The sequence below is a fragment of the Podarcis liolepis genome (assembly GCF_965112155.1).
Source record: "Podarcis liolepis genome assembly, chromosome: 10".
Taxonomy (NCBI): domain Eukaryota; kingdom Metazoa; phylum Chordata; class Lepidosauria; order Squamata; family Lacertidae; genus Podarcis; species Podarcis liolepis.
The window spans coordinates 27,635,724-27,657,667 of NC_139562.1; the positions used below are offsets into that span (position 1 = coordinate 27,635,724).

Here is a 21,944-nt window from a genome sequence, read left to right on the forward strand (position 1 = left end):
ATGCATATGTTGAAATAAATACACACAAAAATCTCTCATGGCACCATTGGTGCATTGAAGTTACATAGTGATAATGCTACTCTGGTGTAATTCATTCAAGTCACTGAAAGTACTGGAATCTATATCAGCAACAGCAGCATCATCAAAAGCATAGACAGAATGAAATGAAGTAGTTCTCTTAAGGGAAGAACTGCTGGCTGCACCATAGAAACCCCCTTCCTCTCCCTCAGTGTCCCCCACGTGCCCCCTAAACATTTTCCGGGGGTTGCTGCCTCTTCTCAACAGTCTCAGACAAAAAACATATTAAAGGGCTCAAGTAGAAGCAGAACAAAAAAAATGCCCACAGGAATAAAAGCCTTTAAAAAAGCAAACTAAGGTGAACCTGCCATAGGAACATAATGCCTAATAATGAGTCTGTCTAGCTCACTATTGCTTAAGCTGACTGGCAGCAAATCTCCTGGGTTTCAGGCAGGGAACCTTTCCCAAACCTACCTGGGACTGGGGAGAAAGTGGCTTAAGTTCCCATTTCAATGTGAACAACTTTGCGCTTCCCAAACAAAGACGTGAAGCAATACACAGATCGCCTTTGAAAAAGGTGAATTTTGTAATTCAGTTCTCTAACTGAATAATGCACAGGGGAAAGTGTGTACAGTGGTACCTCGATTTAAGTACTTAATTCGTTACGGAGGTCCGTTCTTAACCCGAAACTGTTCTTAACCTCAAGCACCACTTTAGCTAATGGGGCCTCCTGCTGCTGCCGTGCCGCTGGAGCACGATTTCTGTTCTCATCCTGAAGCAAAGTTCTTAACCTGAGGTACTATTTCTGGATTAGCGGAGTCTGTAACCTGAAGCGTATGTAACCTGAAGCGTATGTAACCCGAGGTACCACTGTATAGCAATGCATTCTTATGGGGTGGGAGGATTTCTTGTAAAAATGCTTATATTTGGCAAAATTGAGTACAAAAGCATAGGAGAAATGTGCATGAAAACGAATACACAAACACACACACACACACACACACACACACACACACACACACAAAACACAAACACAAACACATATATATATGAGAAAACCACAATGGGGCGAACTGAACTTAATTAGAAAGAATGAGAAACGGACAGAGTTTTTCCATACCTATCTACCACAACCCCTTCCCTAAGTCTTTGGGGTTCCTTCATGTATGTGTCACAACTGAAAGGACCCCTTCGACAGGGATGGACCTTGGCATCTCAAATTTCAGTGGCGTTCTGTGCGACACCCAAATCTGGGATGCACACCCCACCTCTTGCCTTCCAAGGGGTTTCATAGTTGCAGCGTCTGCTGTAGCGCCCCAGAACCTCTGCACCTGGTTCGACTGAACCAATTGCTTTCCCCTAGATCTGCCCCACCCCCATCCCCACCATCTTGGTAAAGGGACAATGAAAGGGGCCTCAAAATTAGTATGAACTAGTGAAAATCTCAAACAGGTTACTTTGGAAGGAGGTGATATGCCTGGGATATGGTAGTTTTGTTGTTTTAATTTTTATGTTTTGTATGTTAAAGCACCATGTTATTATCTTTCCTCCTTTGTAAGCTGCCCAGCAAATTTAGTTGATGAAAACTTAATTTTCAAACAAATAATTGCAGTAGCTGCTGCTGTGCAAGGCAGAAAGATCAGATGGGTTGTTGCTGAAGGTTGTCTAGTTAAACAGAAATAACACGGGGTTAATGTAAAAGGGGTGAGGTCTATTTTCTGACCGCTATTCATCCACCCATAGGAAAAGACACATTACATAACAGAAACATTCTCCGGCAACTCAACAGCACCGATGCAAATGCTTTCCACACACCGAGTCTCTAGAGACTCATTATTTTTCTTCCCTTTAGGCTAAGCAGATATTCTTCATCCTATTCAGGTGTTACGGTTATTGTTTTCAGAAAAGAGTGTGGGCATCATGCAGTACTTTATTTTGACAGGGCAGGGGGAGGTTTCAGATCACACACAAAGCAGCTATGCCCACACGGAGAGCCACGTCATCTGCAAAAACCAGCCGTAATAATACTTTGCATTCATGTAACCTAACCAGGGCCAGCCCTGTCATGGAAGAGCAGCAAATGCTCAGTTATTTAGGGAGCAATCCTATACACAAGGCGTCAGGGCAAAGCAATCCAATGTCCAGGAAACCAAGGGAAAGTTACACCAGACCCAAACATCGTGCAGATGTGGGGCTTTGGCTGGCTGAGCTGCCCAAAGCCTAGCAGAGGGAAAACCAAGCCTTTAAAACACTGCTTGACTTATGCCACCCTTTTTTCCATTTTATGTCAGGTTGCCAGGTCATGTGACTGAGCTCAATGGGGTTAGGATCCTGCCTAAGCCCCCCACCCTGGTCCTGCCCCTACCAAGCCCCAGAATGCCCAGTTTTCAGAGCTCCCCAGCAGGCTCAAACGGAATGGGAAAGATATGCTGCCATGTCTCCAGCTGAGCTTAGAATGAGGGAGTAACTCCAGTGTACCCCAGCTGCACTGGAAACCTCCCAGATTTGGTTTCCCCTTGAATAAGGAAATGCAGCAATGGGGAACTCTTCTCCCCAGTTGAATTTCCCACCTGTTCTGCTCCTTTCAAGAGTGCGGACAGCCTGCCTGAAACAAGGTGGCCATTCTAGCTATGCCTTCTTAATTGTTCTGGAGCCACCTAGCAGTTAGCAATACAGTGGTACCTTGGGTTAAGAACTTAATTCATTCCAGAGGTCCGTTCTTAACCTGAAGCTGTTGTTAACCTGAGGTACCACTTTAGCTAATGGAGCCTCTCACTGCCGCCGCGCAGCCACCACGTGATTTCTGTTCTCATCCTGAAGCAAAGTTCTTAACCTGAGGTACTGTTTCTGGGTTAGTGGAGTTTGTAGCCTGAAGCATCTGTAACCTGAAGCGTCTGTAACCTGAGGTACCACTGTATAATGCTCCCAGCCTCTGGCCAGTAATGCAGTAGGAGACCATGGTGCAGCCTTAACAAGAGAGGAGCAGGTGTTTCTGTCTCTATCACCAACCTCTACAACAAGAAAACTGCAAAGATTTTAGTGCCTGGCAAGATGAAGTGAGCTCCCTGCAATGACTGCCCTCACCAGAGTCTTTAAAGGTGTTTGCTGTTTACATTTAACCACCTGAAGTTAACAGAGGCTTTTGGAAGGATGCAAATCTCCCCCTAGCAAACTGGGTTTTTTGGAGCGGGGGGTGGTGGTCTACAAACACACAGAGAGAAAGACCCGTGTCCATATGTACACACAGGCTCCCACCTACTCTCCTGTGGTTGTTATTGTTTTTCCAGCTCTCATCTGGAGACCAACTGCAGCTTTCAGAGCTTAGGCCTGGCAGCCATGCTACCTGGATTTAGACACGATGCCTAAGAAGGAGTGATTGATTGCGACTGTAGGATAGCTGCTTCCCTTGCTGTCTCAAATGCCTGCTGGGGTTTTTTGGAAAGAAGGCTAAATAAAGGAGAACCAGAAGGGTGAAGCAAAAAATATAAAGCACATCACACTTTCTCGGGCTCTTTGTTTTGACCAGCTGTAACACAGCAAAGCCAGAAAATGATCCTCAAATGTGGGGAGGGCAGCTGAAGGCAGCCAAACACCAGCTTTCTAGCATCAGCTCAGGGGCTTTGCTTGGTTTTTTTCTTTGCTCATAACCAATACTATACTATTCTGTCCCTACTTTTACTACTGCAAAGAGCAATTTACCTCCTAATCTAGTTAAGCACAGCCACTACAAGCCAAGGCCAAACAAAACCATACGCAAGCGACATACAAGCCAATTTCCCTGGGCTGGGTTCTCCCTCTCTCTCTCTCTCTCTCTCTCTCTCTCTCTCTCTCTCTCTCTCTCTCTCCCTCCCTCCCTCCCTCCCTCGCTTTGTCAGTTTCAGACCAAGACTTGGAAGGGGAGAGGCAGTTTAACCCTTTCCCCTTTTGCCATTGGTTCACACAAAATGAGGCTCTCCCCAAGTGGCTTTTTCTTCCTTTGAGGGAAAATGTTCAGGGCAGCCATATACCTTTTCCCTGGCAGGCAAGAAAGCAGCTGGGGGCAGGAATTTAGAGGCCAAAAAATGGCAAGGAGGGGAAGGGTTCAGCAGTTCTTCTGCTCTCAGTTGCAGCCTCAGTAAGCAAACAAATAAGATTAGGAGGGGTTCCCACATACTATTTTAAATTACTGGTTGCTGATTTCTTTTGCTGATATTTTCCTGCTTGTAAGCTGCCTTGATTATTTTGTAGAAGGAGGGACCACTCTGACCAAATCTCATATAATAAATAATAATATATCAATCAAATAGCATCAAAAATGGCATCCAGATACAGTGGTGCCTCGCAAGACGAAATTAATTTGTTCCACAAGTTTTGTCGTCTTGCGATTTTTTTTGTCTTGCGAAGCACGGTGTCGGGAAAGTTTTGGAAAAGCTTCAAAAATCACCAAAGTCTTTAAAAACCTCAAAAAGGCTACCACACTGCGTTCTATGAGTTGCTCCTCGAAGTCAAGTCGCAACTGTATTAACGGTGTTAAGAAAAAGGAAACAAACTTGCAAGACGTTTCCGTCTTGCAAAGCAAGCCCATAGGGGAAATCGTCTTGCGAAGCAGCTCAAAAAACCAAAAACCCTTTCGCCTAGCGAGTTTTTTGTCTTGCGAGGCATTCGTCTTGCGAGGTACCACTGTACTTAGAATCATAGAGTTGGTACCCTGTGGATAATCTAGTGAAGTCCAACCCCCTGCAATGCAGGAATATTCAGCTGTCCAATATGCGGCTCGAACCTGCAACCTTGGCCTTATCAGCACCATGATCTAATCAACTGAGCTATTTTATCTGTAACTTGAGAACAAAAACCTGCCCTGTTGTTCTCTGTTCTCTTTGATAATGGATGTATGAGAAAATATTTCTAAAATGGCTTCTCCATAAAGTAAGTGTTAAAGAACCCTACTTTGATGAAGGAAGACTATAAATAAAACTAATAAACAAATATGTTTGCTTTGAGCTTCTCACTCTAAAAACCTGTTCATTTCTTTCCTCTGAGATCCTGAAAGGGCAGTTTAATTGAGGTTTTGAAGCATATTTGCCGGTAAATGGACCCATGGAATTAATTGCATGATCAAATAAAATCTGTTCTAATTAAAATATGTTCATGGCTGAGAGCTTTGTCTATCTTTCTCTCCTGCAGAAAAATCAGCTTTATGCTACCACTAAAGACTTTAGTTTTTAGTGTAGTTATCAATAAAATGGTCAGACCCAAGTTTCACATGAACAGCATACTAAGGATTTAGTGGATCTTCTCTAATTTGGTGATATATTTAGTTCTGAGGACTTGGTGTGTTTGATATGTGTATTTTCATACTTCCCTTCAATCATATTCCCAGAGTGGTTTGCAAGAATGAATGAATGAATGAAAGCTTGCAGTCCTAGGTCCACTTTACTGGGAGCATGGCCAGGAATTCAATGGAACATTCTTTTGAGTAGTCATACATACAGTTTCACTCTAAACATTAGTTGTTCTGAAAGATGAGCTAGACCCTAAAAATTGGGATATTTAACAAGGCAACTGGAGAGTTGCCTTGGAAACTATTGCACAGGGTGCAGGCACAAATGATTAGAGGCATGCATGGGTAAGTAGGCCACAGTGGAAGTAAGATTATCCCACAAAAAATATGACAGTGGTGGGGGACTTATGATCCTCCAGATGATGCTGGACCACATTTCCCATCATCCCTGACCATTGGCCACACTAATTGTGGCTAATGGGAGTTGGAGTCCATCTGGGAGAACACAGGTTCCCCATCCCTGATATACAGATATGATGAGAAAGGAGATTGGTCTGATTCATGGAGGATGAGACTATCAAGGGCTACTTTTCATGATGGCTATGTACTATCGCCAGAATCAGAGACTCTGAATCCAGTTGCTTAGGATCAAAGCTGTCTGCACATTTGTCCTGCTTATGGGCTTGCCAGAGGCATGCAGAACAGATCCTGGAATAGATAGGTCTTTGGACTGAGTCAGTGGTGCTGTGCTTATGCTCTTAGTCCTTAGAGGAGGGCATCCTCTAGCACTATAGAAGAGCCACGGAAGAGAGTAAGGGCCATTTCTTCTTCTTTAATGGAACTCACCCTTCTCCCCTGCATAGCCCCATCAGGCACAATGTGGCTCGTAGAGGAAATGGTGCAGGGTGTTTGCAACAAGCCCATAATAAGTGGGCTGTTATTCCCAGTGGATCTAGTTCTTGAGAATTACAAAAGGCTTAAAAAAAAAACAACACTGGTGGGAGGAAGGGTTATGCTCGATGCAATTAGCATTCAATTCCACAAGACACTGCTGAGATGAATAGCTGAAAAACATGTTTTTAAGAGATTACATGTCACTTATTCCAAATGCTGTTGTGATTAAAAACTCTGGGACAGAGCTGTGCATCCAAATATATACCCTGAAAAACATGTGCTCCAACATTCTGCACTCTCATATACCTGCTGTATGTTGCTAAGCATCATGCAGAGGCATCTCTAACACAAAGTTTGGTCCAGTGGCCAATTAATTTGGGGTGTGTCGTTGTGGGTAGCAGAATAGGAAGGGATAGCAATAATAAGGTAGGAGGCATAACTGACCAATTGGGCTAATCCATCAGGGAGTTCCCCTCTGCAAGCCCCATTGAAATGAACTTGCACAGCTTGAATTAATTTCATCAAGGCTTGTGCAAGCAGACTTTCTGGGGAATCCTGTCCTACGCCAAGCAGATGGGACAGCAATGCTACAAGTTGCCTTTTCTGCTACAGGCACAGAATCACTTTAGGGCAACCTTGGCACCACAAGATGGTTTGCCAAACTGTCAAGGCTGGATTTGGTCCCAAGAGGACTCACCCCACATTTTGACGCCAAACCTGAGGGCCAAAGCTCCTTAGGAAGGTCCTACCCTGCTGTAGGACAGTAATGAAATTGAAAGTTATGGCCATCTGTAGAGGTAAGCTAGGCAAAGTGAGTACTACTGGCCCAAGGTCATCCAGTGAGCTTCGTGGACGGGTAGGGATTTGAACTTAGCCCTCCTAGTCGAACAATTTAAGGCTGTCATTTTCTTGCATCGCAGTCCGTGTCCTGATACAGTTTTCCCACTTCAGCCTAGCTCCCAGCTTCTGTCTATTTATACTTATTTATCCAATGCAGGCAGAAAATGAGAACGAACAGAACTCCGCCAACATATCAGCCATTCTCAAGATATCCAAAGAGGGGGAGAGACAGGGCAGCTCTCACGTAGGCAACAGTCAGGGCCCGAGATACTTCATGGATTCAGGCCCAGTAATTTTCCACTCATATGAGCAGGGCTGTCTTTAGCAGATGCGGCGCCAGGGTGCAAATATCTGCTCAGCGCCCCCAAATTACCATGGATTGTGGGGGGGGCAAAGCTGCACACTGCCAGCCATGGGGGGGGTGCAACTCTCCCCTATGCCACTGCAGGAGAGCAATCCCCGCGGAGGCCTGGGAGGCAAGCTACACGCCCGCCAGCCATATGGTTGACGGGGCACAGCTGGCAGGCATGCAGGGAAAGGGGAGGCCGCAAGCAAAGCCACGCAGCTCCCCCACTCACTGGGTCACCCCTGAGAGGCCAGCGCCCTGGCGCAACAAACCACTAAGCCATATGGAAAAGACAGCTCTGCATATGAGAACACAGAGGACTGAACTGCCATGGGGCTGTCCCATCTCAGTTCCTTTCCATGGCAATGGCAGGTAGATGAACAGTGTGGAGTTTTCTAGGGGCACCAGTTCCTGAGGGCTGAACAGCTTTGGGCCCTCTCAATATCTTTTGGGAGCTGGGGGACCCCAATGTTGAGGAGGCAGAGAAGGCTGTGTGCAGAGTCAAGTGCAGAGCCGAGTATGATGTGGCTCCACTCATCGGCTCCTTCTCTTCCTCCTCTGCTGTAGAGGGGAAGGGGGATGGGAGCAGCCTATTGCCAGTGGTGGCACCAGGAAGAGGTGGAGGAGTATGATGTCACGCACGACGTTGCCCCCGGCCATCGCCCTCACAAGCTGGCACCTCTGGAGGTTTCTAACAATCAGGTAATGGGTACAGAGTGTGTGACGGAAGAAAGCATTCTCTGTCATAAGCAAGATAGTCAGAACTGAGGGAAAGGAAGTGGCTGTCTGCTAGAGTCGGGGGTGGGGAGATGAAGCCCTTCATTGCACAAGAGCCAGTGTGGTGTAGTGGTTAAGAGCGGTAGTCTCGTAATCTGGGGAACCGGGTTCGCGTCTCCGCTCCTCCACATGCAGCTGCTGGGTGACCTTGGGCCAGTCACATTTCTTTGAAGTCTCTCAGCCCACTCACCTCACAGAGTGTTTGTTGTGGGGGAGGAAGGGAAAGGAGAATGTTAGCCGCTTTGAGACTCCCTAGGGTAGTGATAAAGCGGGATATCAAATCCAAACTCATCTTCTTCATCTAAGTTATTTATGGAGTTCGCAGCCTCCTTGAGAGGTCTATCAATGCCTCTTAGAAATGAGAGGGACCAAAGAAAGGAGATACAGGAATCAACACAAAAATGAGATAAAACAAGGGGGTGGGGGTTGCTCAATTTTCTTGGGTTGCTTCCAGATGGGGGCTCATTGTGTGATGGCTGCTCCTCATGCATGCATGCAGGTTTTTTGGTTTGTTTGTTGCAATATCTACAAGTCCTTAGTATCAAAATGCCTGTTTGTATATTATTCCCATTTAATATGGATTTAACCATTTCCTGAGGAAATCTGCTGTATAAGAAGCCTGCGCCAATGACCTGTTTGCAGTAAAAAGAAAGATAAGAAGAGTCCAGCGGGATCAGATCAAAGGCCCATCTAGTCCAGTATCCCGTTGCACAGAGTGGCCCACCAGCCCCCTCCGGGAAGCCCCAGGCAGGACATGAGCACCACTCCCCTCTCCTGCTGCTGTGCCCCAGCAACTGGCATTCAGAGGCATCTTAACTAGATGTCATTCATAGCCTTAGCCTTCATAAATTTCATCTAATCCCCCTTTAAACCCATCTAAATTGGTGGCTGTCACCACATCTTGTGGAAGCAAATTTCATAGGTCATCTGTGTGCTGTGGCAAAAAAAGTATTACTTCCTTTTGTCTGTCCTGAATCTCTCATCATTCAGCTTCACTGGATTACCCCAGGCCTTAATTTTAATATGGGGGGGGGAGATTCTGCACCCTCTTTCTCCATAGCTGGATAGCTGGATCATTCTGCTCCTGGAATTTCTCAGGCAAGGGGGTGCAGGGTGCATAGGCCAGAGTGTTGCTTTAGGACCAGTCTTTGCAGATCATGGGTACCTTGAGTAAGAAAGAAGCCCTAGTGCATGTGTCAGCAAACTTTTTCAGCAGGGGGCCAGTCCACTGTCCCTCAGACCTAGTGGGAAGCAGACTATTTTTTTTGGGGGGGGGGATGAACGAATGCTCCACAACTAACCCAGAGATGCATTTTAAATAAAAGCACACATTCTACTCATGTAAAAACATGCTGATTCCCAGACTGTCCGCAGCTGGATTTAGAAGCTGATTGGGCTGGATCCGGCCCCCGGGCCTTAGTTTGCCTACCCATGCCCTAGTGGTCCCCAGAGATCAATGAAGAGCAAGGCAGGATCAGGGCTGCTGGAGTGAAGGTCAAATGCAACAACACATGGTCTGCTGAGACACATCCAGACACATTGCCAGGAGGCACCGGCTTCTGTTCCTAAGCATTTATTTTGAGAGACAACATCCTATTTACCTTTGTTTACATTTCTGCTCATCTACTTCTCACAAAATAACATTTGCTTTTCTCGTTTAAACTAGCTAACTCATTGGCAGGGTGCTGAGAGGGTTACCTTCAACTCAAGTAATGTGAGAACTGGCCTTCAAGCCTTGTTTAGGGAGTATGAGGGTGGCTTCTATTTCCACTTGACATTTCAAGCCCTGGGAACCACACAAAACTTTGCCAGTGCATTTCAATCCATGAGTTTCATGGCCGAGCTCTATAGTCCTTTCAGTGTGTGCGCGTGTGCGCATGCACAACATGCTGCTCGTCTCAGCTAGCACCATTTTATGCCCTGCTTTTTCATAGGTCTATAGTTTCAAAAGCCACCTGAAGTGCAGAAGAGAACACAATCGTTTCCACTGCTACCTTTATGACTTTGTAGTAATCTCAAATCTGGCTAATTGCCCAGGCATGACTCAATGTTAGAGCTATCGCAGCCTGTGAAGCTGATCTCGAAATGGACTGGAGCCACACTTAGAGGTCATCTGTGGTGCCTCAGAACTAGCTTATTTGGGTGGGTCTTGAAGGAGAAATGAGCAGAACAATTTCGTTTTTAGGGACACAGTTATTTGTTATTTATGAAGCCATTTTTAAACCACCCTTGATCAATCAAGGTGGGGTACAAATAGGGCCAAAATGCTCATGCTACAACCATATAATGTAACAATATGTAATAAGCCATAAAGGATAATGAAAGCATTGTTAAAAGGCAGTAAAAACCACAATACTATGTATTCTTAATTGTGTGAATAAGCTTGACGGAATAGAAAAGTTTTCAGCTTTTCCTCTTCTGAATTTCTCTTGGCAGAATATTCCACAAAATTGGGCTGATGACACTGAAGGCTCCCTTGTTGTTGTCAAATGAGCCTCACAAATTCGGAGAACAACCAGTGGTGCTCTAGCAGATGATCTCAAGCTCAGATAAAAGGGTTCAGACAATCCTGGACCCAAGTTGTTCAGGGCTTTGTAAATTAATACAAGGACCTTGAACTTGGCTTGGTAGTCGATAGGCAGCCAGTGCAGATGCTTTAACAATGGTGTCAGATGTTGTCAGCCAGATGCCCCCATCAGCAATCTGGCTGCGGCATTCTGCACCAGCTGGAGCTTTCAAACCAGGCCCAAGGGCAGCCCAGCATGCAGCACATTACAGTAATCCAGCCTTGAGGTTGCCAACACAGTGGTCAGGCTTAGCCTAATGGTTAATCCAGCCCTGAGCATATGGAGGAGGAGCAGGGGATTGCAAAAACAGCTGCTGACCTCCACATTATACAACAAGGACTACAGCGAGCAACCCTGCTGCTCACAATGTATAATATTCTTAATATAGTCACTCTTACATGGCGGCTCCCCCATTCAGACTGACAAGAGCAACTGTTGTAGGTGCAGAATTTAGCTCGCTTGCAAGCCAAGGCCTGCGCCCACAAGGAGCAGTTGCTCTTTCATTCAGGGAATGGCATAATGTCGAGCGGACAACAGCAGATCTTTATTTAAGGCACAGCTCCTTCAGCAACAAACCGCATAGCAGGGAGGCAAAAACCCGCCTTCTGTCAGCAGTGACCGGAAGAATAGTTGGAATGCAAAAAAAGGTAAGGTGACAATTTTATTGAACTGAGTTAAGTCAGTGGTGAAATATGCAAGCCTCTGAGTTACACAGAACAACAGATCAAGTCAAATGAAGGCATTCTGGCAATTTGATATTTATTTTCCTTTCTCACCACCACCACCACCATCTCCCTTGGAGAGGCAGCTGGAATCTTTTTTGCCAAGCCTGTTAGCTAAGATAGGGTTGCCATACGTCTGGAATTTCCTGAACACAGCAATCGGAAACAGTTTCCGGGCAGAAATCGATGAAATGTCCGGGGAAATCCAAATGTCTGGTAACCCATGTTGGAAGTCTCAGTTATGGCAGATTTCCTTAGAAATAGCTCAAAAAGAGATTTTGCCCAAAATAGCTCAAAAAAGCTCCAGATTTTCACTTTTTGAAATATGGCCACCCTAGTTAAGAGCATAAGAGACCTGCAGGATCATACCAGAGGCCTATCTAGTCCAGCATCCTAGTCTCAAACTGGACCTTAGACAAGCCCCTGTCTTCTCAGAGGGGGCTGCCAGGCCTGTCTGTTGCCTCTGCTCAGAGACCAGCAACTTTTGGCCCCTCCTCTCCTTGAACTCTTTCCATTCTGGTTGGTTATTGCAAGAACTCTGTAACTAAGGTCTAGGGCTTGTCAACACTTTGCTGTGCCTAGAAAGCACGGGTCTAAGCAGTTTCCCACTCCTTTCCACTCTTTTGTGACAGATCAGAACAAATGACAATCCAGGGAAAACCCAAATTGCCGTTTGCTCTGTTTGAGCTCTAAAGAGCAATTTTCCCCAAGGGAAAGCAGGAGGACCAGAGGAAGTGTGGGCAAGTCCCTCGTTGTTGTCTTTGCTGTTTCTCTCTCTCCTCCTCCTGCCCAACCTCTTTTATTATGGTGACCACATGTCCATCTTGCCATAAGACAGTCCTCTATTGAAACAGTCCTCTCTCTGAAGGGCCACCTGGTCCAAATCTGAGTTATAGATATTTTTTAAAAGTCTACAAAGTTAGAAGAGGGGCTTTGAAGTTGTCCATCAAGAGCAGCAGACTGAGCAGGCGTATGCAGTCAACTGGTCACAGTCTTTCCCACAATAGTGAGATGCATAGTGTTTCTATTCAAATTATTTCAATTCTTTCTAAACTTGACATCTGTACATATAAATTTCCAAGTTCCACACCCAGGCTTTCTTTAAATAAGAAACAAAACACAGACATTGAGGAAATAGGGTTTATTCAGTTAAAAAACACACCACTTGCCATTCAGTGTATCACATACTCAAGTGTGTAGCAACTTGCAGGGATTAGGGGAAGAGATACTTTTACATACAAGAGATACTTTTACATTTCATTAGCAGGGTCAGCATGGAAGACCTTGAAAATTGACTCCGTGTCTACTCAGAAGTTAGCCCAGTTGATTTCAATGGGACTTATTCCTAGGTAAGTAGGTATAGGGTTGCAGCTTAATTAAATGGAACGTAGTCTGAGTAGACATGCATGAGATTGCATTAATGGAGCTTCTCTGCCTTTTCAGAACCAATGTACTGATTCCACTGAAAAGTCTCTCCCCCAGGACTGCATTATTTTTTTAGTTTTTGATAATTTGGTCAATCAGTTAAAACCCTTTTGATCAGCTAAAGGGTGCCTGCAATTCTTTGGCCAGATTTTTTGAAAATAAAATGCTCAAGTTATTTTTAATACAGTATTACAAACTGCAAAATAACACAACCAGCTGGTGCCATAGTGTGTTGTCTCGCAAGCAGGAGAAAATGCTTCTGCAAAGATGGGGACTGTTACAGTACATACATGTGTTACCTAAAAATAAAGTATGTTTATAGCCTCAGAACTCTTGTTTTTATCCATATCCAGGTATACAGTTTACTCATCTGTTAACCAATTGACTGAAATACATATGGATAATCAGCTAAAATGTCTTAAGTGACAGCTTTAACTATTATTCCTCAATGTTCAGTGTTGCTTGCTTTCCAAACCTCTCATCCACCTAAGGCAGATATGAACACTTACCTTTGCCTCATATAGCCCCAAGTTACCTGATGGCCATTCTTGGGGATTCAGTAGTGTAGGCATGCCAGAGAATTGGTGCTCCAGCATCCCTAATATGGCAACCTTCCCTGAGCACTGTGACATCATATGATATGATGACATCATTAGGACACATGTGAATGGCAAGGATGTGGGCAGGACCTGCAGGATCAAGACCATGCAAGGTAAGTCTTGCAAGGAACATCACAAACCCCATTCCTGGTTTACCAGAAACGGGCAAATCTGTGGATTAATATCTGAATATATCCACAATTTTCTGCATCAAATGGTTGCAGAAAAAGAATTGCTGCTTGAAAATGTGAGTTCTCTCTGAAGGCACATGCAGACGGGCACCAAGATGCTGATCCACCCAACCCACATATTTTCCTCCCAGCCATTTTGCAACTTTCTTAGGACAAGTTAAAATAGGTTGACCCCAGCCCCTAGTCAGTGTAAGAATAATCAGTTAATCAGTTCTAACTCAGGAATTCCTCTCCACAGGGGCTGTCAGATTTTGACCTAGTGATGTCATCCATTGTTTTGCAACTCCCTTCCCTCTCCCATCTGTTGCCAGATGGAACTGGGATCCTGTTTGGTACAGCAGGCAAGGAAGGTGAGTGGGAGGGTGGACCAGGGACGAATTCTACCGGGAGCAAATCCTGCTAGTCTTTCTATCTCAAGAGTTATTAAAACAGCAAGTAGTACTGAATCTAAGCAGGAACTGGCAACCCTATCTTCTACCCGCCTTCTGAACAGCCTCACCCAACATTTTTTCACAGCTATTACAAACCACAAGGCAACCTTTCTCTATTATGACATCAGACAGAGGATAATATCTCAGCGGATTTTTAACAAAGGCAACCATCGCTTATCTCTGTTGTATATAATCTTTATTCTACAAACCCAAAATTACAATGATTCGTGCTGAAGATTAAAAAAAAAGAAGCCTCAGTTGACGGCCCAAGCTACACATTACAGTGACAGACCTTCTGACACCATTCATATATTATGCAACGGTATGATTTAAAGAACCAATAGTCAGGAGGTGTTGAACGTCCCACCCACTCCCTGTCTATCTGACCATACCTTTTGCAAAAAAGGATCATTAGAGTTTGGCATCAGGGCTTAGCTGGAGGAGGAAAGGACTCTGGTGGACGGACCACTGGGCAGTAAGAGTGTTTGGCATGGGATGATTCTGCATTTCATGCCTACACACCCATTTGGTCTTATAAACTTCACTTCCAACCTTCAACTTTACATGACTTCTTCTCTATACAGCTTTCGGTGAATGCTGAAGGTACACCTCTTTTTCACATCTAAGATGTGTGCATAGGAGCCAACTCCTAAGTGCCAAGGTCCCTTCCCCCCCCCAATAAAATATTTGATGGAATTGCTCCCCCCAAAAAAGTTGATAGTCAGTGTCATTCAAATTATGTGCGTGCTACAACTTGTGATCATGATTGATAGAGGGAGGTGCTTACCTACCCCAAACAATATTTTATTCAAGTCGGCACTCCTGAATGCATGTGTTTGCAGGGCCTACACTATTCCTGTGATTATAACCTGTTTTAACTGTTTTTAATTTGAAACTGCTGTAACCAACCCTGAGACCTGCTGTTGAAGGGCAGGCAATAATAATAATAATAATAATAATAATAATAATAATAATAATAGCAATAATAATATTATGAACGAGACGATTTCTTTTAAAGATGTGGGTCTTCTGTCATGGTGTGTAACTTGAGACTTATATAGTGAGTATATTTTTTTCAAGCTGGTGCCAAACTAATTTTTTGCCATGAAAGGAGAATATTCTTCTGCTAGATTGATCACACACCCAAAACATGCTGCTTTATTTCTCTTCGTGACAGGGATGAGGAACCTGTGGTCCTCCAGATGTTGTTTGACTCCAGCTCCCTTTGGCCCTCGCCAGTGATGGGAGTTGTGGTCCAGCCACATCTGGAGGGTCACACACAGGCTCCCCATCCTTGCTGAAAGGGAACATTGCCTCCCATGCTCACTATTAGCCCTGGAAGCCATGCTCCTTGTATTTGCTGGCCATGTCGTTGCGGAACAGCTCCAAGGCCTTCCTCATTGCTGCTTGTGAATCAGCCCCAAAGTCTGCAGAATGTTTTTCAGCAATGACGCCAACAATTATTTCGCAAATGAACTGTGCGGAAAGAATGGGAGGGAAAGAGAAATGTAAAGCTGGCAGCTTTCAAAGAAAGTACGTCTGAAATATCAAAGCAGGGAAGGTTATTTTCTACATTCGGGTGGGCTTTTTGGATCTACTTTGGCTTTTTACGAGAACCCCAAGATCTACCAAACAAAACCAAGTACAAAAGGAATGGGAAAGTTCCCTGTCCGAAACTCTGGAGATCACATGGACCAACATTCTCACTCAGTAGAAATCAACTTCCTATAACCCAATGTTTGTATATACGGAGAGAGCAGAAAAAAACCTCCCATCTCTCTCCTGCTTTTATCCTGGTCAATCAAGGGCATTATTCCACTACCCCCCATACAGACATACACAGCTGCCTACCTCAAGATACTTGACCGGGATTTTGTGTGTGTTGGCGTGGGTCTGTGCCAGGGGTGCAAGTTCTGCCTCGTGGTTCCCTTTCTGCTTTAGGATTTTGCCCAAGGCTGTGAGGACAGTCGTTCCATGCTTCTTGAGCTCTTCTGAACTCTTCATGTCATCCACCGTCTTCAGGTTTTTGAACTTGTCAAAGCGCTCCTGGGTCTCCGGGTGCTTCTGAAACATCCTGAAACCATTGAATTGAATAGCCCAGTCAATGTGGAGTACTGGTAAATGGGTGGCAGTGATTAAACTGGCTATCCATCAAAGATGCCACCTGTAAGAGAACCCATAGCTACCTGTGTCATTTATGTTCCCTGATATCAGAGTAACTGGGAAATTATGACAGTGTGAAAGTAACCCCTTCATAGGAAAATGGGAGTTTCAATCTTCAGAATGCCATTCGAATAACATTGCTGGGAATCTCCTGCAATTTAAATGGGCCACATTCCAAGCTTTGTTGGAAAAGAAATGCCCAGTTTTTGCTCCAAAGCCCTTTAAAAAACCCTGAAATCATCTCCCTGTTTAAACAACTATTCATATGCCTTTGAAGACAGCCTAAAAACTGAAGCTAGTGAGGAATGCAGCCACATAGCCATATTAATGGGCACTTCTGCACGATGGCATGCAACGCCAGTTTTGCAGGATCTACCTATATGTTACCAGGCAGGCCCAACTCAAGGTCCTTAACAAGCTGGAACTTACACATATTTCTTGCAGTGCTTCTCCCCATATCAACAAGCCAAACCCTGAGAACAAATGGGCAGGGGATGCATACAATCCCACTGATGACTGTAGGTGTAGGCCATCACACAGGGACCCAGAGCAGGGCCTTTTTCCTAGTTGCACCACAGCTAGGGAACCCTCTGTCTAGAAAACTTGACACAATTGGGATTTTGCCCTATAGCAAATATGCTCTTGCTCCCCCAGGCTTTCAGAGGCCATGTTTGCCTTGTCCGTTTTGGTCTTCTTCTTCTTTGGCGATCACTCATAGCCCAGTAAGAATGTCTTATTCCTCTGTTGATTATAATTGTTTTATTGTTGTGGTTTTAAATGGCATTTTAGGATTTGTACTTCTGGTGTTAAGATTAGGCACACAGGAACATCAGAAGCTGCCTCATATCGCATCATGTCCTTGGCCCATCTAATTCAATATCGTCTACACTGACTGGCAGCAGCTCTCCAAGGTTTCAGACATGAGGTTCTCTCAGCTAGCTGGAGATGCCAGGGATTGAACCTGGGACCTTCTGCATGCAAAGCAGATGCGCCACCACTGAGCTATAGTCTTTGAATAACACATGTAAACCACTTTGAGGTCACCTTGTATCTGGCTGGCCATGATGAGGAACCAGAATGTCATCTAGATGGACTTTTCGCCTAATCCAGCAGGGCTCTTCTTAAGCTTTTATGTCATTATTGCCTCCAGTGCCAATGGAACCAGGATCTTTCCTTTAACCCCCAATTTTTGTCACTTGCCCTGCTTAGCTCCATTTCATTACAGGTATTCAAATCATCCAAAGCATCTTTGCTAATAATAGTGGAACTTCATCCTCAGGAAATTACTTACAGCTACTTTGCTGGATCCATGGCTTCCTCCTGTTTTGCTTGCACAAAGCTTGCACAGTGGTTATACTATCCCCAGTTTTTATTGAACATTCATTCTGATTTTTCTATCCTAATGTGTTTGTGGCATGTTTTCAATTTTTTCTGCTATTCATTCATCCCACATTTTTCAGTGCATTTCCTAACCACACAAAAAATTGTGTTTTCTTTCATTTTTAAAGTGGATATGTTTGTGCTAGGGCCACACAGTCCATTAACTGTGCAAACATACGTAAATGTGCAATATGCACTGGAATCCCTCCTGCAAAATAGTAACTGTCTGGAGGCATCCCATATATCTGGACAATTTTCTGTGCCCTTTTCCAAGAACCTCAGTTGGTTTGACATTCAGGAAGTAATAATGCAACTATGGTTCTAATCCTCTTTTATTATGTGTTAATGATTCAGTCAGTAATGTCAATTACAAAAGCAACCTCTTTCTTATAGCAGTAGAGATCTATTTTAAAAGCTGATAAAAAAATCGAGGCTGATAGGAATTCAAGCATTCTGATTTATTTGCAGAGTTGTCTTTCTCTCTGTCCCACCCACATAATATCAGAAACTTTGCAACGTTCCTAAGCTGATTCTTAAAAATGCCACTATGCTAACTCCGCAAGAAAGCTGCTTCTCAGATTTCGGTCACCGGCTTCTACTTACCTGATGATAACTTCTTGCCCATGAGCAGGGAGGTCTGGTTCCACTTTCCCCCAGATGTCTACGACCTTCTGCCATTCCTGATCACTGAGCCCCATAATGTCGCCGCTCAGGAAACAATGGAAAGTGAGCAGTTCAGCTAAATAGATACAAGCAGCCTGTGTGTCCTTCCTCAAATGAATTGCAAGCAGAGAGATCTGTGGGCTTAAGAAGCTGACCTACAGATTGGCACCTGTCATTTGACAGCTCAGGTCTAGGTCACTCTGGTCAATCCCTCCCTCCCTCTCTCTCTCTTTTGAGTCAGGTGCTATTGTGGCAAGCCCAGAAGATGAAATAATTGCTGTGTCTGGTACTGGGCTGGCATAGATCCCATGCCCAACAGAAAGGGCATCGCCAAGGTTCACTGCCAAGAACTTGCTACTCAGTTTCCATCCTGAGAACACAGGAGATGCCACGATTTTGAGTCGCATATTTGCACAGTGGCACTCGGTAGTGTGCATTTAAATGGTTCCCTCCCATCCCACCGTGCCTTTTCCCATACCTAAATCAGACCCTAAGTTGCTACTAGTGTTATTGTGGCGTGTGGAGCATACAGATACTTCACACTCACAAACACACACAGAAGGGGCTAATAGCAACATTTGATGAGGAAAATTGTGCATGAAGAAATGGGTAAATACCCATTATGTCAGCGCCTTTGCTCGGAGAAAAGCCAGAGATTTGCAGCTACTTTTAATTAAAAATAAAAACTTCAATCACTGGTCCCCTGCCCTCAGAACTACAGTTTCAAGAGTGCCAAGATTGCCCATGTTCTTCAGCAGGCACCCACTTGTCCTTGAGTGCTCTCTCAACAAGGACTGATAGAGTGAGAGTTCCCATCCTGTGTATTTTTGCCAACTGTGCGTTACTGGCCATATTCACACCATAGATTTAAAGCACTATGATGCCGTTTTAAGCATTCGTGGCTTCCCCCAAAGAATTCTGGGAGCTGTGATTTGTTAAGGCTGCTGAGAATTGTTAGGAGACCCCAATTCCCCTCACGGAGCTACAAATACCAGGAGCGGTTTAATAATCAATCCCTTTTTCCAGGGAGCTCTGGGGCCTGTAGCTTTGTGAGAGGACATGGGGAAACTCTCAGCACCCTTAACAAACTACACCTCCCAGAATCCTTTGGGGGAAGGCCATGACTGTTTAAAGTGGTATCGTAGTATTTTAAATGTATGGTGTGAATGTGGAAAACCGTCAGAGGCGTAAGACAACGGAAGATCAACCTTGTGTACTTGGTAGGCCTAGATCTGCATTCCCGCTCCTGAACCAACACCACAGTTGGCCTCTTGTTTTCTCAGAGGCCAGTTGCCTGGGTGCCTCTGTCATGATTAGCAAGCCTCAGTAGTACATTCTGCAGTGACTGAGCAACTGCAAAACATTTCCTCTTCCTTTGAAAGGGGTGGGGACACCAGCATTAAATATATTTAAATCAGGCATAGGCAAACTCGGCCCTTCAGATGCTTTGGGACTACAACTCCCATCATCCCTAGCTAACAGGACCAGTGGTCAGGGATGATGGGAATTGTAGTCTCAAAACATCTGGAGGGCCGAGTTTGCCTATGCCCGATTTAAACCATAGAATTGTAGAACTGTAGAGTTGGAAGGGTCCGACCCCCTGCAATACAGGAATCACAGCTAAAGAATCCCTGATAGATCCAATGACTGAAAATGTAGTGAATCTATTAGATTGTTCTTGCTATGAAAATCAGATTCAGAACTGTAGAAAGGATTTTAACTGCTGCGTATATCATATGTGAATATAGAAACTTAAAACCATATTTCTCTTCTTTGTTTGTCCATGTAACTTACGGTAGTTATCTGAAAATAAAGTTTGTATTTAAAGGATGCAAGGGAAGAAAAGTCCCATTAGCCAGGTGGAAATCCTGGATAGGACAGCTTTGTAGCACTACATTGAATACATGCCTAGGGAAAACCTGCATATTAACAAGAGTTTTGAAGTAACATATGGTGGCTGGGAAGGGCAGGTCCTGCGGGTACATTCAGAACTTAATGGCAGATGGCTGCATGGCAGAGGAGATATGATCATACTAAGAACATGAGATGAGCTCTGCTTGATCACAGCAAAGGGTCTCTAGTTCCATTTATGGTGGCCAACCAGGTGCCCATGGGAAGTCCACAAGCAGGACGTGAAGGCAATAGCCCCGAGGGGGACATAAGCTCCAATAAAACAGACACACACCCTGATCATTGGCCACACTGCTTGGGGCTGATGGGAGTTGGAGGCCAACAACATGCAGAAGGGTCATATTATGTTGGACCCAACACAGGGTCCTTGGTAACATTTTGTGACCCATGTGGGGTGGGGGATAACCAAACATCAGGGTCAGGAATAAATACTGGTGGCAAGGAAGTTACGTTTTCTTTGGATTTTTGTTCCAGATTTGGCCTGATCTAGATCTACTTTAGATCTACTGATCTAGATCTAGATTACCCGTGAAATTGCAGTAGAAATTATTAGATCGGGGATAAGAAACACATGCTTTCCATACATTGTTGGATTCCAACCACCATCAACTCTAGCCCAGGCTTCCTCAACCTTGGCCCTCCAGATGTTTTGGCCTACAACTCCCATGATCCCTAGCTAGCAGGACCAGTGGTCAGGGATGATGGGAATTGTCTCAAAACATCTGGAGGGCCGAGGTTGAGGATGCCTGCTCTAGCCCATGATCTATGGTCAGAGGCAATGGGAACTGGAGTCTGGAGGGCCACACATTCCCTGTTGCTACTTTAGAGGTACCCTAAAAACAGTCTTGAAGCTGAATATCCACAGGCTATTGTCTTATTGCTGCTAATCCCAGTCTTCCATCTGTTGTACATGATCTACTGCCATCTGGTGGCCCTAAGGGAGAATTGCAGCAAGTGCAGACTTATTTTCGTTCAATGCAAAATTCAGCCTAAAATAATTTATGACGCCAGTGAGCTATGCAAAAAGAATGTTTATGGCTGCACCCTGTGGTGTGAGGAAAGGCTGCAGAGCTAGAATAAGACACTGGAAGCAATACAGTCGTTCTATATCCACCTCTATGAACCAGGAGGATCTAAAGTGCAGAGTAACTATCCAGATTGATGGAAAGTCAGCGAGGGAAGGTAGCAGGTGGGCTAATTAACATCTGATTAACAAGATGCGAATTGCTATTAGCGTTAACATTAATTATCCCTGAGCAAATGTCTACATGTCAAATGAGACTGGGTAGCACAGACCTCTGAGGCAGATTTGTATGCAATAGAAGCTTAAATGTGAAAAAACCCCTAATAGTTCTACCTGCGAGGAATGGCAGGAAAATGGTAGCTGTTTTTAGTAGTCCATTATGGCCAGCATAAATTCTTCTGACCATACTGCATCTAGGTAATTTGTTGAGGAACCACAAGCCTTCTCGCTTTCTATTTCTACCACCACCACCCCTCTCATCGTGCTCTCCCCCCACCCCACCCATTGACATTTTCTCTCCCTCCCACCCCACAATCTGAAGCCAATCATTCAGGGTTAAAATGCTCCCTACTCAGTACCTTTGCACACACCTCCTCCCTCCCACAAGCCCAGACCAACTCTCCAGGTCTTTTGTGTTAGAATTCCTGCTCCATGATTGCAATCATGGGATTTTTGTCTATCACATGACGGTGTATATTTTGACTCCACAAAGTGGGAAGTGACAGAGACAGGA

The 21,944-nt window shown here is 44.7% G+C and overlaps 2 protein-coding genes across 3 annotated transcripts in view; one reads left to right on the top strand and one right to left on the bottom strand.

Moving 5' to 3' along the window:
* The first annotated feature begins 11,179 nt into the window (after positions 1 to 11,179).
* Positions 11,180 to 21,944, top strand: part of LOC310687288 (apolipoprotein L3-like) — a 31,521-nt gene continuing 20,756 nt past the window's right edge. The window contains exon 1 of one of the 2 annotated variants that reach the window (XM_083462238.1): positions 11,180 to 11,349. The gene's annotated coding sequence lies outside the window, so the exon portion shown is untranslated. The remainder of the gene's footprint in view (positions 11,350 to 21,944) is intronic. The other variant, XM_083462236.1, reaches the window with a different exon arrangement.
* Positions 12,551 to 18,547, bottom strand: MB (myoglobin). Its single transcript, XM_083462256.1, has 3 exons — positions 18,217 to 18,547; positions 15,922 to 16,144; positions 12,551 to 15,546 (listed from the first exon to the last, which is right to left on the bottom strand). The coding sequence occupies exons 1-3, from the start codon at positions 18,309 to 18,311 to the stop codon at positions 15,400 to 15,402; spliced, it is 465 nt and encodes a 154-aa protein (XP_083318382.1). The 5' UTR covers positions 18,312 to 18,547; the 3' UTR covers positions 12,551 to 15,399.